The sequence below is a fragment of the Myotis lucifugus genome, unplaced genomic scaffold (assembly GCF_000147115.1).
Source record: "Myotis lucifugus unplaced genomic scaffold, Myoluc2.0 scaffold_51, whole genome shotgun sequence".
Taxonomy (NCBI): Eukaryota; Metazoa; Chordata; class Mammalia; order Chiroptera; family Vespertilionidae; genus Myotis; species Myotis lucifugus.
The window spans coordinates 4,361,949-4,380,611 of record NW_005871099.1 but is presented as its reverse complement, the minus strand read 5'-3'; the positions used below and the strand labels follow the sequence as shown (position 1 = coordinate 4,380,611).

General features: G+C 37.1%; 1 protein-coding gene across 8 annotated transcripts in view; it reads right to left on the bottom strand.

Moving 5' to 3' along the window:
- SEMA3C (semaphorin 3C) overlaps positions 1-18,663 on the bottom strand; it is a 160,164-nt gene that overhangs the window by 73,080 nt on the left and 68,421 nt on the right. For all 8 annotated transcript variants that reach the window (XR_002829255.1, XR_002829254.1, XR_002829253.1 and 5 more), the window contains 2 exons: positions 9,810-9,970; positions 8,645-8,707 (listed from right to left, as the gene is read on the bottom strand). Coding sequence is in view for 5 of the 8 variants with exons in the window: in XM_023753783.1 (XP_023609551.1) it covers positions 8,645-8,707; positions 9,810-9,970 (224 nt within the window). In the remaining 3 variants the exon portion in view is untranslated. The remainder of the gene's footprint in view (positions 1-8,644; positions 8,708-9,809; positions 9,971-18,663) is intronic.

Genomic DNA, 18,663 nt, shown 5'->3' with positions numbered 1-18,663 from the left:
TGACTATGACCTTGCAGAAGTACATAAATATGGCCATCACCAAATGCATACCTGTCACTGAAGGGACCATTGCATGCCCTGTGTTTACTAGGCTCACTATCCTTTGCTGACTACAAATTAATCCAGCCTGAGATTAAATGTTGTTCCCTTCACAGTTACTTTTTCTCTCAAAGAACATTATTAAAAATAATGTTACAAATCAAAGATAAATATTTTAATAAAAATATATGAAAAGATAACAGTGGTTTTCCCAGGGGTGGTCAGAGACCATAGGTGTTCTTTTATACTCTCTTCTAGGTATCATGTATTTTATTTATTGTTTATAATGTACATGCATTACTTACATTATTAGTAAAGTAAAAACACAAATTTTACTAAAAAGGAAGTTACATTTAAAGTCAATGTTATTTTATATTTTCCATCATTTCCTCCTTTCATATTCATTATTACTTGATAGTAAGTATATGCTTATTTTTATATGTAGTAATTTTCTACATGTTTCTATTATAGGTTTTTATTATCAAATAATCAATCATTAACTTTGCTGTCAAAAAATTAAACCTTACAGACCAGACTACACAATTTATTTTTATTTTAAGACATTAAGGATTTTTGTTAAATATATAATGTCACAGTATCTTGACACCTGTTTATAGAGGTTCCTGGAAATTGACTATATAACTGCAGATGATAATGTGTTTCTCTGGAGAAAAAGCATAGATGATGTATGGTGTGTATATAATATGTCTATGTTAAGGGTATCTGTGAGCAATGAGACTTGTGTTTATTTTTTTCACATTCAAAGTTAGTCATTCTGGGGTTCTGTATATACTGTTTTTCCATAAGACATGAACTCAACCCAACTCTATTAATAATAGGTTATGTCTGTCTCCTCTGGAGTTTTGTAGGCCATTTACCATCATGAATTACTGGTATTAGTTAAAAAAAGTCACTAATATTTCTTTTATATTTCAAATACAGTTTATACTTATTTTATGTAATATATACATATATATATATTAGATACATTGATATGCTTATTATGGCTAGTAATTGAGAATTTATTATGTGGCAGACAGTGGAATAATCATTTCATATATTTAGCCTCTTTTAATTCCCAGGAGGTTTGATTTTTTTTTTACTTTTATATCTCACATTTATTTAGCATATTATATGCTACTTAGGCACTTAACATTCACTCATTTTTTTTTTTTTACAACTCAACCGCTTTTAGAAAAATAAAGCTTAGAACATTTTTAGTTAACTTGCCTGAGGATATATAGCTAGAAAAGGGTAAAGCAGATTTTCAAACACAGATGTGTCTAACACATCTTGTATTTTTAACCTCTTCAAAATCTGCAATTGTGTTTGGAATCTATAGTTATTAGAAGGGAGTTTTTATAACTGTTACTAATGTTTAAAGAGCTCTTCCTTTGATGTTGTTTTTAATCTTTACAACAGTGTTCCAATTAAAGTATTAGTGCCATTCTAGTGATAAGGAAATTGAATTTCAAAGAGGTTAAATGAAATGCTCTAGGTTTAATAAGTAACTGAGCTGGCTTTTGAAACACACCGCCCTCCACCAACCAGCTTTTGTATAGGAAGGGGTTGACTAACCATGAGACAGATTTCCATGCTCTCTGACGATGCTCAGTGTACCCCTCCAACCTTCCCTTACAGAGAAAAACCCCAAAGGAAAAACAAAGCAGTTGAGTTAATTATTGAAAATCATGTTCTAGGTCATTGCCATTTCCATTGTTCTGCCTTAGTTTCTGAATACATTATTTCTGACCTAGACCATTTCATTCAGCAAATATCTATAAACTCAGTGCAAGCACTGTACATAGTACTGAAAACACTGGAAATAATAGATTCAATTCCTACTTTCAGGCTATAGCAGATGCTGTAATAGGGTTATATTTTTCAAAAGGTGCTATAGAAGGAAAGAAGAGAATGAGTAATGCGGAACTTGGTGTAAAGGTTTGAAGGGGGTGTCATTGCAGAATGAGCTAGAGATTTTGACAGGCAAAAGCATAAGGAAAAAATGTGCCAACAAAAACAGCAGAGCATGAATTAAAAACAGGTATCGCAGTGCAGGACTTTCTTGGTGAATAGTGCCTAGAAGAGACAGAGGATTATTGTCCAATGAAACAAGAGAGACAATTAGAGTTGGTCTGTCATCATGCCATAGTCTATATATATATAAATATATATATATATATATTTATTTATTTAAATTGATTTTAGAGAGGGAGGGAGAGTGAGAGTGAGAGAAACATCAATGATGAGAGAGAATCATTTATCAGCTGCCACCTGTATGCCCTACACTGGAGACCAAGCCCACAACCCGAGCATGTGCCCTGACTGGGAATCAAACCATGATCTTCTGGTTCATAGGTTGACAACCACTGAGCCATGCCAGCCGGGCATCATGCCATAATCTTTAGCTGGGCATAGAGAGTGGATTTAGGTATTGAGCCAAACCGGCTTCGGCAGTCTTTATCTTTAACTAGCTGTTTGAACTTGAGGCATTTATGTAATTTCTCTGTGCTTCAATCTTTTTATCTACGAATGGTGATGATAGTATTTGTTGTGAGCAATATAGAGGCAAAAGTAGGTTTACAGTTGTTTATATGGAAGACATACAATAGTTAATTAAATAGTAATACAAGAATAAACTGTTCTTCTTGATCACAACTGTAAACCTACTTTTGCCACACCCTGTATAATAATAAAGCACTTGGAATAGTTTCTGGCAAATAAATATACACTGGGTTAGATATTAGACTCTTTCACACACATTTTCAATTCCAACTGCCAATACAAACCTGTGAAGTAAATAGGGCATTTGTCCTGCACAGAGCTTAGTGTATAGGCCCTGACCGTAATAGGCATCTATGAAAGGTTTGGGGAACGAGACTTCAGTGAAATTCAGCACCATGCATGCTTTCTTTTAATTGTTTAACTCTATTTTGAAAGTATTTTCTGGTAAAATGTTAAATGTAAAATGAAAAATCAGGCTGCTAACATTATGCAGAATATAGTGTCCTTTTATTCATATACTATATATGTCATGTAATAAAATGCTGAAATAGCCCTAGCTGGTTTGGCTCAGTGGATAGAGCATCGGCCTGCAGACTGAGGGGTCCTGGATTCGATTCCTGTCAAGGGCACATGCCCAGGTTGCGGGCTCGATCCTCAGTGGGGGACGTTGCAGGAGGCAGCTGATTAATGATTCTCTCTCATCGATGTTTCTATCTCTTTCTCCCTCTCCCTTTCTCTCTGAAATCAATAAAAATATATTAAAAAAATGCTGAAATAATATACCCCAATTTTTAATTTACTATATTTGGATAGTGCATTTATTTTATTTACTTAACAGAAATATAGTATTTACTGTGTTCTATATGCTTTTCTTGGTCTTTAAAAATTTCTATATTAAACATCTATTAGTTGCATAATTTAAAAACAGACGTTTTTAAAATATATTCCGAGCACAGATGAATAGGGTATTAAAAATATTGACTTTTCATGGTCCATACTATGCAATGGGGGGTGGGGGTGGGTGAGGGACTATTTTTTTTCCACCTACAATTCTTTGTTCTGGGGAATAAATCAAGGTACTTTGTTAAGTGTATTACTAAAGAAAATATATTTTCCAGTAGTTTAGGATCCTCTGATCACAAAAATAGGTAAATGGATACTCTACAATTAATAAATCAAGTTTGACATTGTGTGCATGTAATGCATATATGTCTAAATATATATAACCCTGCTTAATTTTCAAGAAGCTCTTAGAATATTAACTTAGCACATCATTATGCCCTATCTCATTGGATATGTTTGACAGCATGTGCTATTGTTTAGCTCAAATTATTTAGAGTATGAGTAAAATATTAACATTTAGAAATAAATGGAGCATGTAAGAACGTGAATACATAGGGGCAGAAAGGGAAATGGGCGGTAGCTTAATCTCTCTTTAGCTGAGGCAGAAAAAATTACATGTTTTTCCACCATGCTCATTTATTTTCCTTATGAACATTAGGTGATTGTAGCAATATTATTACCTGGGGTGAAATTTTAAATTATATTGAATTAATTTCTAGTAATTAATTATTTTCTAATAACTTTAAAATTTCAGATAAGTAAAAAATCTCAAGGAATAAAGAATGCTTGATTCTAGATTTTATTTTTCCTTTCAATTGTTACACAGCAGTATGAATTTAAATGGTCATTACTTTGTTTTCCTTAGTAGATGATTAATACTTAAAAGCAATTTTTAAAATTTAACCAAAACATACTACTGAAATGCGTATGAAATAATTTACAACAAACATGTTTAATCTAAGAGCATTAGTAAACTCATCGTTCACTGTGTGGATTCCCCAACCTCTAATGAGCCACTTGGAAAAGATTTCTGTGCTTGACTATTTCCATGTCTATTTTTTCAGATGTTATTTAAATTTTATGAAGTAGCTAGATCCAGATCCGGGCCCTGGGGATAATGACACTTATTACCAGGTATTTCCAACCATAAAGGGAGAGTTAAAGTTAAGAACTACAGTGGAAAAAAGTGCTAGTGTATTTTGGGTCTGCCCGTGGGGGTGGAAGGGTGGCTGGCCCGGGCACAGGTTGGGAGAGAAGACTCCAGAAACGTGACATCTGCACTGTTTCTTTAAAGAATGAACAGATGATTCCCAGGCTAAAATAATGGGAAAGTAACTAAACAAGAAGAGAATTGCATGTAGCATGTACCAAAGGCTGAAAGAGAGAAAAGGTATCAGTACCATTGAAATAAAATAAGGGGCAGGTTAACATAAGACAATATAGTTGCCACCGTATCTTTTGAGCTTTTCCTACATATCCCAGCTGCCATGTCATTTTTCTTCTTCTTTTATGCGTATCCTTAGCATCTACCATACTCTTCCTAGTGAGGTGGCATGTTTGGTTGGCTAAGGGTGCAGGATTTAGAGCCATGTGTGCCTGCTCAGACAGTGACCTCCTACTTACTATTTTTAGTGACTCAGTTTCTTTATCTTGAAAATGTAGATGGTAACAATAAGGTCCATCTTGTGGCACTGTTATGAGAATTAAAATAAAGCACACAGAAAAGTGATGGCCTGTTTCATGAAATGTTGCCTATTATTATTTGATAATTATTGCATATATGTCTCATCATCTCTAGTATATTGTAAAGACTCTTAAAAGTAGGAACTCCATCCTCATTGACCTCTGGTTTCTTCACAAGAACTCATTCATGCCAGTTAAAATATTCAATTCCCACATAAAAAAATTGAAATTCTAGCAGAGTTAAGAAATTCTGTAATACTTGGTTTCATTGAAAAGTATAATAAAATGTGTTGCTCTATAAAACTTCTAAAGACCTATTTACCATCATTTTTCTGCCACTAGCCTTTTTCCTTTGGTCTGATTAAAGCATGCTTCACTGTAGGTATCTTGGATGTATGAAATGAGATGGATTTGTCAAACGTTCTTATTTAGCACAGACAGAGCATTTATTTGAAAGCGTTAGATTGCTATTTCCCAGGACCCAACAATTTTGGCTGTACTAGAACAGAACCCTACACCAGTTACTTACATTGTGTATACTAATTGGCTCTATGGCAGAATTTAAAGATATCTATGAATGACATTACAGTATGACAAAACTATGGGAAAACATAAGCACGTATTGAAGATTTTATCTAATGACTTTTAATTACAAGAGAGCAAATAACAGAGCCTTTTAATTTTGCCAAAGAGAGAAAGAAATTTAATGACTTAGCTAAGATTCTTTAGAAAATCAACAGCAAGTTTTGGAACAAGAACGTGCAAAGGTATCCAAATCCTACATATCCTGTATAAATGGGAAATATAAATCTTTTTGAACAAAGGACAATTAAATCCAGTAATTATAGCCACAGGATATTACTGCGGCAAAAAGCAACTCATGATCAGATACGCATTAGTGGAAAAAATCTCTACATTAGAGAATGAAAGAAAATAGTTTAATTCATGCATAATTATTGACATAATAGCTTCAGGGGACAAAAAAGTGTATCCCATAAAAGAATACTTCATTCTACTCATTCCCTAGAAGGTTATTATAATATTCTTACAAATGTTTTTCCACATTTTCCTGGATTTTTCCCTCCAGAAAGTGGTCTACAAAATCCTATGGGTAGCAAAAATGCTCCTGCAAGCTCCTTCTGCCCACTTTTAAATTTCTCTTATAAGGTGAGTTATGAAGCTGAAAAAGTGAGACCATTGCTGAGTCACTCCTGGTGAGCTCTTGCCAAGAACACCTTCCACTGAGACCTGGAGATTCAACATTCCAGGTTCTTCCGTGGACCTGCACTGAGCCTGACCTTTTTAGAACCTGAAACCTGGGACTATTAAGAGTCAATGAAATAAAAAGCTCATTTCCACACTTTCTCCTTCCACAAGGGTTAGTCTTTCTTTGTTGAACCAATCTGATGAATCTCTGAGTACTTATTACCAAGGCTCAGCGCACAGCCTTCTCTCCTAAAATCAGCATTTTTTACCTCTATACTTATAATGAATTCTACACTTACAATGGTAAGTGTTTAGTCAACACTAAGTCAAGGCTGTTATTTGACCTTAGACCTGATTGTGTTTGTGTGTGTGTGTGTGTGTGTGTGTGTATACATTTATTAGTTTTGCTACCCAATCACCATATTTCAATCTCACATCTGAATTAGGATGTGCGTATTTCCATGCTTATTAGATTAACTAGAGGGGGGGAGGGGTCCCTCAGCCTGGCCTCTGCCTTCTCGCAGTCTGGGACCCCTTGAGGGATGTCTGCTTGCCGGCTTAGGCCCGCTCCCCTCGGACATCCCTCGAGGGGTCATTAGCACTCCCGACACCACTGCTGCATTCACCAGCCTTGAGCCCAGCTTCTGGCTGAGTGGCCTCTCCCTGTGGGCTCTCCCTCCTGCGTTGAGCGTCTGCCCCCTGGTGGTCAGTGCACGTCATAGCAACTGGTCATTCCACCATTCAGTCAATTTGCATATTAGCCTTTTATTATATAGGATGTTGACTTCTTTAACAAGATAATAAAGTTTATGAGAGTCAAATATGTTTATTTTAGCATAAAATTGTATCTCTAGCAATTAACATTATGCCAGATGCATAGTAGGTATCAGTATTCGTTGAAAAAGTGATTGAAAGAATGAATATCTAAAGAAACTTCTGCCCTGGCTGGGTGGCTCAGTTGGTTGGAGGATTGTACCATACATCAAAAGGTTGCAGGTTTGATTTCAAGTCAGGGCACATACCTAGAGTGCACTTTCAATCCCAGGTGGGGGTGCAAACAGGAGGAAACTGATTGAAGTTTACCTCTCACATCAATGTCTCTCCTTTTCTCTCTGTCTCTCTCTCTCTCTCTCCCTCTCTCTCTAAAATCAATAAACCTGTCCTTTGGTGATGATTAAAAAAAGAAACTTCTTTTTTTTTAATATATTTTAAAAAATGTATATCAGAGAGAGGAAAGAAGAGGAAGAGAGAGAAACATCAATAATGTCAGAGAATCATGGATTAGCTACCTCCTGCATGCTCCCTACTGGGGATAGAGTCCTCAACCTGGGCATGTTCCCTGACCAGGAATTGAACCCTGACCTCCTGGTTCATAGGTCAACATTCAACCACTGAGCCACACCACCCGGGCAACCAAGTTATTAATATAAGAGTAAGTAATTTTGATACTTGGATCTATTATGTTATTTTTTTCATGATTTGAAATAAGAAGGTGAAATGACATATATGCTTCATTATAAACATTAAATGACTTGTGCACATTAGATATTTTTCCTGTATTTATTTTATAATATTCAAGAATAATCTGTCAGTCCTGGCCAGTGTGTCTCAGTGGCTAGAGGGTCATGGGTTCGACCCAATAATTGTGTTTCTCTCAAATTGATGTTCTCTTTCTCTCCCTCCCTCTCTCCCTCCCTCCCACTGTCTAAAAATCAGTGGAAAATATATCCTGGGGTGAGGATTAATTAAAAAAAAAGCATAATCTGTCAATTTCAGCAAGTCGTTAGCAGCAATCAATATAGATTTATTCCTTGGCTCTGGACTCCTACCTAAAGTAACATAATTTTTACAAGTGTTTCTAGTGCCTCACATTGACAATCTATTGATATTTATACCTGTCCCAATTTTGTTTCTATGGTTATTTTTAATTAACAAAGACACCAGTCATCACTGGTGATTTATGCCTCTGGAATGTGCTGGCTGACCACAGCCCTTCTGCTGAGAATCTTTCTTAGGAAAAGCCTGCATGGTATCTGGGAGTTGGTCCAGAGTCTTGCATTATCATTATTCCCGCAGCCTCCTGAGAATTCCACAGGTTGGGTCCACTTGGAACAGGGGTTATTACTGAAATTCATCATGGAAAGTGTCAGGGTGCAATAATGAAAGCAAGTCAAGAAAGTTTTACCCAGTCAGGAATTCCTCAATTACAATGTTTAAGAGTTCCAATCTTTCTGTATTTACATTTTTTACCATGTGTCCAGCAGAGGACTTAAAACACCAACACCCGTTGTCTCACTCCTGGCTGCACTCAAGATACATGGATTCGAAGACCAAATATTTAAGTTCTGGGTTTTTTTAAAGCACTCACTGTGGGATCTTTGCCAGCCATTTTGCACTCTTCGACTTTGATTGTAGACGCTGGCCAGAAAACCTGCTCAGAAAGGAAAATATAGATTGCATAAATCTCACTGTACATAGGGCAGCTCAGTGCTCGTCATTCACTTTATGCTAACAGATTTCTTTAAGATGTTTCTGTATTTCTACTTCAAAATTCTATCTTCTTTCATTTTATGAACTTAAATGAATATAGATTTTAAAATTTTATTGTAAGACTTATCTTTTTATTCCTTCCATCAATCTTTCAACAAAAGCACTTCAATATATGCCCCCTTACTAATGCTATTATATTAAAATGAGGTCATTATTAATGTGCACAATATAAGGTATATTTCCTCTTTTTTATTTATAGTACACTTTTCCCAACTGCTTATATCACAATGAATTTACATTTATATTGCAATCTCAGTTTAATATTATTTTGAGAAAACTACAAGCCAGGCTGGTGGATTTAATTAAAATGGGGCACCCAGGTACATCCACAGTTAAAATAGCTTGGATAGAATCCAAAAGGCTCCTGCTCTGAAATACTGTCCTAGCATTCCAAGTCATTGTTGCCTTGGCTCGGGTCTGGTGGTGAAGATTATTTCTTTGTCTGCTGTCCATTTTTAAAATAACAAGTCCAGAAATCTCCTTTCTGTAACAAATTTATCATGAATCTACTTTTATTTCTTTACTCCAGTGAGTCTCAATTTATTTCCTTGTTGTGAAACAGAATGACAAATACGGGCTACATTTGTTCAAAGAATAGTGCATTTAATAATTGTATTCCTTCCAAGGACTTCTTGAATTACAAATAAATGACAAGGTAGGTCTTCCTTTAATCTGACCATTTTTTTCATGCTATGCTCTAGTCTTCTCTTTTTCTTGTTCTATATATGTATAAACAGGAAGTGTTTTCTTAGTTAGCTTCAGATTTTAGATTGTTTAAAACTATAAAACTAGACAAAGAAAATTGAATTGATTTTATATTTTCAGTCCATTAAATAAGTACGAACTTCCAATTATGTATAAACATGCAACTGGTATTTTCTATTGTTCTAATGAAATACATAATTTATTATTGTATTTTAAGTCTTTAAAGAAAAAAGCAAGTAGGGAGGTCAACATTGCCCTCACGAAAGTAATACACTTACACTCAAAGCTTCTTGACTTATATTGTTAATATTCAAGGAAAGAATGTGATCTTTGCTGCCCACATATATCCGGTCCTGATCTTCATCCATTAATAATATCCTATAGTCTAAAGGATGGTGAGACAGGCTGAAGTATTCAGAGGTCTTGGTTTCTCGAAGCTCTGAAATAGTGAACAACACAGTGAAAATAGATATGGTTCTATGATTCTATTAATTTAATAAAAATGATCTTACGGAAATATTACAAAAAATGTAATGATACATTTTCCTCCTAAAATAATAAATTAATTAGAAATTAGTTATTTCAGTGGATATTTTTATTCATTGTCTCTGAAATAAAACATAAATCAATAAATGCAATTTTAAAGTTTATGGTGATGACATTTGATTACAAAATTATTCACATTTTGCAAGAATCTCAACTGAGTTTTATTCCTGGCTGTCATCAGCTAGTTCAAACAGATTAGCCAAAAATATATAGTAAGTTAGCAGATTGAAACACAAATAAAGCCCAACAAACAAACAAATAAACAATGGCAGTGTGAATGTCTTCCTAGTTTGTCTTAATGTTTTATTGTTGGACTCAGTACATCATTTTAGAATTATTTCCTACTCTAAATATTTACTTACTTCCTCAACATAATTCTAACCAGTTTAATATATTTTTTAAATAAATTACTTAAAAAGAAAGCTATTTTTCCCAGTATACTCCATAAAAAGGTAATGTCGTTTAAATGTTTAATGTATATATTATAGGAAAAAATAATAAATTTTCAGATGTTCTGAATGGTTAGATTTCAGTATCTCAATAATCAGTGACTCATGTTCACTTAACTTCTTTACATTAAATATGCGCCTGAACAGCTGAACTTTGAATATAAGGAATGCACCATGACAACACAAAAATCAATAACAATTATAGCAGAATCAATTTTCTTTCCAGTCAAAATGCTCTTTTGCACAACTTAAGACTTTTCCATTCAAAGAGTTGATGTTTTCTTTGTTCTTTTGCTTATAATCTTTTTTTAAAAAAATATATTTTATTGATTTTTTACAGAGAGGAAGGGAGAGAGATAGAGAGTTAGAAACATCGATGAGAGAGAAACATCGATAGCTGCCTCCTGCACATGCCCCACTGGGGATGTGCCCGCAACCCAGGTACATGCCCTTGACCGGAATCGAACCTGGGACCCTTCAGTCCGCAGGCCGACGCTCTATCCACTGAGCCAAACCGGTTTCGGCATTCTTTTGCTTATAATCTTAAGAGAATGAAAAACTGTACAAGAATATCTTTCTGGCCCTGCTGGCCTGGCTCAGTGGTTGAGCACTGACCTATAAACCGTGAGGTCACGGTTCGATTCCCGGTAATAAAATTTCCTGTTGGCAGAGCTGGTCTATGCCAACGATAGTGGTTCCATTCCCCTAACCAGTGAATGGTTTAAATGTGGCCTCTGACTAGTTATGGTCTCTGAGACTTAAAGAGAAGCCTTCTGCAGGGGTATTGAAAATATTTCTTGGGTCTCAAAAAGTGGCACCCCCAAAAGGTGGCACTTTTTCTACCTCTGGACATTGGTGTGTGAGCATATTATACTTGTAGCAATTGCAGCTACCAGGATTACTAGCTGAGAATGACAAGCAGGAATTTAGGGGGGAAAAGCTCAGTTCTTTAAAAAAGCACGTAATCTCTGAACTCCCCTGGAACTGCGCTATAACTGAACTACTGCTGTTATGTAAAATTAAAAAAAAATTCTTGTATTTCTTAGGCACCTTGAATTGAAGTTTTCATTTCTGTTGTTGAAACCCTTACCAGCTGATACATCTTTTGAGTGTTCAACGACCCTGACTACCACCTTCTCACCCTTGCTACCATGATTTCTTTAGTTTGGGTATTTTTTTTAATACTCTTTTTTCCTTTTCTTCCTAATCTATAATGAAGTGAAATCAAGAGTGTGATCTTAGTAGGGTAAACAGCCCCAACTGAATTTTACCTGCAATTAACAAACAATGGCAGTTCTCTTTAACTGTTTTGTTAGAAAATAATCAATTTCTTGCATTAATTCAAATACCACAGGGAGCAATAACTACATTAACTTAAGACCTTTCTGGTCTGAGGATTTTTATCTATTTTTCTGAGCCATAAAGCTATCTTCAAATTTAATTACCTTTAGCTCACTGACAGTTGACAGCTGTTAACCAAGGAAGATTTACTTTAGAAGGGCCCCTGTTGGAAGCCTACAAGCCAAGGCTATTTAGTTAAAATGCTATTTAAGTTGCTGTTAGTTAGCCCTAATTGAACTTTGGGGCTTGGGAAAAACCCCCACAAAATACGAAATTCTTATTTATTTTTTTTTACTTAATAAAGAGATGAGTTCAAAGCATTGAAGATTTTTATCTATCTAGGAAAAGAATGACTAAAGAATCCATCATTTTGGTTTAATGTGGAGCCAACTTAAGTCGGTGTATACAGTTAGAGAAAATGACTAATTTAATGACGTGGGTACAGTGAGAAAAGGAAATCACAATTATTGGTTTCTCCTCTAAACAAATGAAAAGAATGGCGCTGTGCTACAGTTCTTTAAATCTTGGCAATGATGTCATCCTTTTTACAGCACTGGAAGTACAACTAGTTGTTTTGTTTCTCAGGACATGCTCAACTGATCGAAAGGAACTTTGGCTGAGAGTATGCGGTATTAGAAAATGTAGTGGCCCCGAAGGGCAGTGTAGGTCTCCAAGTCCCTGGGAAAATCTCCTGGGAAACATTATTAAAAAAATACCGCATGCTTCTATCCTGAAATCTACATTACTGTAGAGTTCTATGATGGGAAATTACTGTCATGCGTTCCATGCCAATGTTCCCTGAGGGAAAATCTGCAGCTCAGTATGCTTACCTGAAATTCATGTATTAACATTGACTTTTCTTTGTGATAGACATTATTGTGAGCCTTGAGAATTTAACCAAGGCTGGGGGAACAGTACATTCCCCCAAAATATAAACCCTAGCAATATAAGCTTTGGGGTCCTACTGAAGATAGTCAACATATTGCTGTAGCAATTACAATATAGTTTAATATGTATAATATATGCTGTCTTTAAATCAAACTTTGCCCCTAACCACAGTAAGAACTAACGTTTGTTCTCTGTTAAATCAGTCGGTGATCTTTTTTTTAAAATAATATATTTTATTGATTTTTTACAGAGAGGAAGGGAGAGGGGTAGAGAGCTAGAAACATCGATGAGAGAGAAATGCAACTAAGGTACATGCCCTTGACTGGAATCGAACCTAGGACCCTTCAATCCACAGGCCAACGCTCTATCTACTGAGCCAAACTGGTTAGGGCCAGTTGGTGATCTTAATATTTGAGGTGACTTAAGTCAAAATAACTCAAATAGCGTTCTCTCTCTCGCTCTCTCTCTCTCTCTCTCTCTCTCTCTCGGAGGGTGGAGAGTCTAGGGTTTTCTTTTATGAATAATATATATCTCAAACTACTAAGAAGGGGAACTAATTTGCTCAGAATACTAAATTATCTTTGGCCTTTTATAAATTTGAAATACAAGCCAAAGATTATTGATTAAAAATCAACTCCCAGAGGTCTCTCTATTAGAAACATATGCAACGGTTACTAATTAATTAGATTTAAAGTTCTTGACATGTTATTAATTTATGTAATTGATGTATTCAATACATATTTATTGAGCTCTTATCACAGCAGGCTGGACACTTTGCTTAGATAAGAGGACACAAATATGAAGATACCATGGCCTTACAACAATTCCAAATTTTACCTTTCATTCTGTTACGGTCATGCTTCACTTGCCAATGGAGGCACATTATGAGAAATGAGTCTTTAGGTGATTTGATCACGGTGCTTACATCATGGAGTGCTAACACAAACTAGATGGGATAGCCTACTCCACACATGGGCTATACTGTCTAGCCCAGCAGTCGCCAACCTTTCGGACCTCACGGACCACCAGTGGTCCGCCAGTTGCTCCCAGGCTACAAGTTTGTACAGCCATTTACTTACTAAATATTGTAGGCAATTGTAACACAACATCATTTGTGTATCTAAAAAGAAAAGATACAGTAAAGGCTGTGCGAGCACACTTGCACACACTGGGGATGCAAGGGGAGGGCTGTGAAGGCAGGCGCTGAGAGGAGGAGTAGATATCAGGACAGAGGGAGTGAGGGAGAGAGCAAGAAGGAGGAGAAGGGGAGGGGGAAAAGGAGAGCAGAGAAACAGAGACCCAGAGAGGTAAAGCTTAGGATGAGAAATAATGAAAGGGAGAGGGAGAGGAGTGGGAGGATAGAAAAAGGAGAGAGAGGAAGAAAGGGAGGGAGGGGAAAGAAGGGAAATGAGTTTGTGCACAGGAGTGTGTGTGCGTGCGTGTGTGTGCATGTCCGTTTGTGCATTCAGGGGCAGGCACGCACGGAGCAGGCTCCCAGGTACCCCTCCTCCCCAGCCTATTCCTCTTCCTTCCTAGATAGTCCCTTGGCCCAGCTGCCAGCAAGCTGGGTGGGCAGCATGCCGACCTTCCTGGTCTATTTAAAGCACGTAGAGGTAGCAGTAAATTCGATACTTTCAATATCGCAAACATTTGCTTATAGTCCAGTATAATCTTAAGATTATCAGACACCATGGTATACGTGGTCTGTCTTTGACTGAAGCTTCCATCATCTTCTGTCACGTAACTGCACTCTGTTTGCTCAGCCCACCATGAAGTTGTCCACATAAACCTCCGCTCTCTCTCAGGCAGAATGGGCATCTACAGATTTCAAAGGAAATCCTTAGGATATCTTTCATTTCAGAGATATTGCTACCCTCAGAGTGATTTCTTCTTCTGAATGTCTAACCCCAGAAGAATTTTAAGTAGACGGGGCTTTCCTGACCCATCCCCTCCCCGAGGCTCACCCTTTTCAAAGGGGTTAAAAACTGAACTTCACCTGTCCCTTTAGGGCAAACGGGCAGATAAAATCAAGAGCAGTGAAACTTCAGGGGACTGAAACCACAGCTCCTGATTCCTAAGGCAAAGAGAGACCAGAAGGCATTTTGTTAAAACCACATTTGCTCAAAAATAATCGTTCCATTATCCTTTGAGACAGCATAGCCATAGAGGGATGTAGGGATTGTTCTGCTAAGCGAGATATGCCAGTCAGAGAAAGACAAGCATCACATGATGTCACTTATATGTGGAATCTAGTGAACAAAATAAACGGACCAACAAATAGGTCCAGAGACATATAAGCACCAAACAGAATCTCAGAGGAAGGGAGAGATTAACCCATCTGGAGAGATTAACCAAATCACTTATTTGCATATATGTATAAGCTATGGGTAGAGACAATACTCAGGTGAAGGCCTGGGGTGGGGTGGGAGCCTGGTGGAGGGGGGCAAAGGGGGTTGAGGGACACCTGTAATACAACAATAAAATAAAATACACTAACAATAAAAATAAACTAAATAATAATAATAGTCCCAAATAGCTACCACTTGTGGGTTTATCAGTAAGCGTAGCTATTCTAGGTGCCTTATAAAATGATTTCATGTAACTTGCATTCAAAGCTTTTATGTTCATGTGTATAATTTCATAACCCATGGACACAGACAATAGGGTGGTGGAGTCTTGGGGCGTGGGGGAAGGGCAGGGGAAGGGCTACAAAGGGTCAGTGGGAGCAAAAAGGGAACATACGCAATACTTTCAACAATAAAGTTTTTTTTTTTAAGTTTTTGTGTTAGGCCTTAATATTATTCCTGTTCTACATATAAAGAAACTAAAATTCAGCTCATTTGAGCAATGTAACAAAGATCACACAGTAATGAGTAGAAGAGGATAGAGCCAGGATTCACAGCAAGGTGAGTTTCTTAACCTGTGAGCTCAATCAGGTACTCTCTTGCCCCCGGCTGTTTTCTCAGCAAATAGTGCCCCCTCTGCATTTAAAAGATGCATGGTTTGGATGTTAAATTATACGATCACTGTACTTTTAAGCTCCCTCGTCTTGTCTGGATGGCTTTCAATTGCTTTTAGCACAAAATCCAGAGTTCTTAACATGGCCTTTAAGACCTGCCATGATCTGGTCCAAGATTACCTCAGTGGAAAATCTCAATCACCACTATAGTATTTGCCTATTTCCTTTGTGTTCTCGCCCTTCTGGTCTTCTTTTCACATCTTCAAACTACTTCCCTCCCTCACTTCTGCCTCAGGGCCTTTGTGGGTGTTATTTCTGCTGCTGAAAGGATTCTTCCTGCTTTCTTCTCACTTCTACTCAGAACTCAAGCAGGAGCTTCCATGTAATTGAAATTGGACGGATTCATAAAGACTTCCTTGATCCTCTAGATGAGGTCAGGTCTGAGGTCTGCTGATATTTGCTCAATTTCTCTTTGTGGTTTTCTCTTAAAGGCTGTCTGAAAGTGGAAGATCATTTGAAATGATCTAAAACGCCATGGGTTCAGCGGTGGGAGATCCGATCTGTCTTCTGTAAAGTTTTGCAGTTGAACTGCCTCTGAATATGAGATAAAGCTATTTGTTCATTCACATTCTACCCTACCCTTTTTTTCCCCCTGCTTCATTGAGTTTTATAATCTCTTAATCTTGGTGAACTAAAAATTATGAGCCTGAACCAATAAAAGAAAACTATGCTATCAAATTTCAAAAATTGGAGTGTTTGTGATAATATTTTATTACTATTAAAAGGTAAAGTGAATGGAGGGGGAGGCTCTGTTTTGGAATTAGCCAACTAGGGATAAAGCTCTAGCTTCACCATTTGTTGATACAGACCTTGGTTTGCCCCCTTCCTGCAATCACTCCTTTCTACCTCCCCTCCCTCACTCTGGACCTTAAATCTACAAAAAAAGGAAGAATGAGATTATTTATTAATCAGAATGATCCCTAATGTTCCCTGCAGCAATAAAAGTGTTCATGAAAATAATCTCTTTTTCACACTCTACAAGTGTTATCTACTATTGTAGAATATCTGTAAAGCTGACTGGACCCTTCATATTATGATTAATCTGACAGGAAGAAAGGGTCTGTTTAAAGCCTATCTTAGAAACATGACCACAGTAATATAACTGTGTCTTTTCTGGACACAATATGAAGCTAAACCAAAATCAAACTTTCCTTTCCCATACCTAAAACATATTCTATGTGTGTTGTGTGGTTCAATAAACTGGACAATTATAAGTTCTAACTTAAGTCCCTTCCTCTAAACTTACTTGGGAAACATGAGAGTAGACTTCAAAGATGTTAGGTGCCAATATCAGGCTCCTTGTATGGGCAGTGGTTTTGGATTCTATCTCAGAAGAGGAAGAATAGACAATTAGAAAATAACTAAATTGTCTTGAGAGTCTCTGCATTGGAAGGAAGTAACTTCTGAAAAGTAGAACTAAATCTGAACCCGTTGCTAAGCTGTAGAGGACAGCAGGGGTGAGCATTCGGGCTGTCAGGGAGGCCTAGTTCAGAGTGTCCACTCCACATGGAAACAGGGGAGATAAACGTGAAGAGGAGGAAACACTTCATCGGACACCTCCTTTCCAGAGCCCTTGACACTTCGGAGAAGCTCCTTTGGGGCAAAGCGCTCAAAAACAGCGTGTCCACGTTGAGAACAGTAGTTTCAAGGTTGTCAGTAAAACAAAAGCAGAAACATAACAACAAAGAAAAAAGAGGGAGGGGCATAGAATAACAATTGGAGCTTGAGAATGGATGGTGTAAATTAGTGTACTTCTAAATATAATATTTGCAGTCACTACAATTGTCTATGTAGAGATTTGAATGTATGAAAACTATTTTCTCAGACTGTTCAGTTCTAAAAGTAGGCTATATTCAATATGAAAGCAGTTAAAAATTATTCACGGAAAATAAACTAGGAAGACATATTTTTAAATATTAATACTAAAAGTCCTGGGCGGTGAGACAGAGAAATGTAAAGACAGGAAGATGATACTTCAGACCAACACGTGTGCAGTGGGCCAGGTGAGGAGCTGAGGCTGATGTGATGTGGAATGCCAGCAAAATTCCAGAGCAGAGTACCACAGACCCCAACCCCCCACTCTGAACCCCAAAGGGACCACACTAAACTATCACATGGACAGATTCTTACAGTAGCATTTAACACTTGTCTATCATACACTTTTTACTACTTGTTAGTTTTCCATGGTTTCAATAACACTTCCTTTGCATACACCGTGGTTTGCAGTGGAAGTGTCTCCTCAACATTCTAGTACTTGCTTAGAGCAACAGTTGTAGAAAATCCCATTGCTGAGTGAAATCTCTTGTCCTGTTTCTCCCTCATAAAGTTTTCTGGCCCTTCATTCCACAGTTTTCTATAACATAAAGCTTATGTTTTATATAATACAGCAGGCTCTACACAAAATTAAAATATTCTTTGAGGTATATATTTACTCATCCATTCAATAGATAGTATATGAGCTAGGGACGGGGTAAAATAATGAAAATTCTTGGTCTTTCCCCTCAGAGTGGACAGTCTAGAATGGAGATACACAAACCATTGTAGTATAAGAAGGTGAAAGTAAAGGAGCTTTGCCTTAGCTGGTTTGTCTCAGTGGATAGAACATTGGCCTGTAGATTGAAAGGTCTCAGGTTCACCCTAACCAGTTTGGCTCAGTGGATGGAGCATCGGCCTGCGGACTGAAGGGTCCCTGATTCGATTCCGGACAAGGGCATATACCTTGGTTGTGGGCACGTTCCCAGTAGCGAGTGTGCAGGAGGCAGCTGAATTGATGTTTCTCTCTCATCAATGTTTCTAACTCTCTATCCCTCTCCCTTCCTCTCTGTAAAAAATCAATAAAATATATTTTAAAAAAAAAAGGTCTCAGGTTCAATTCCCGGTCAAGGGCAC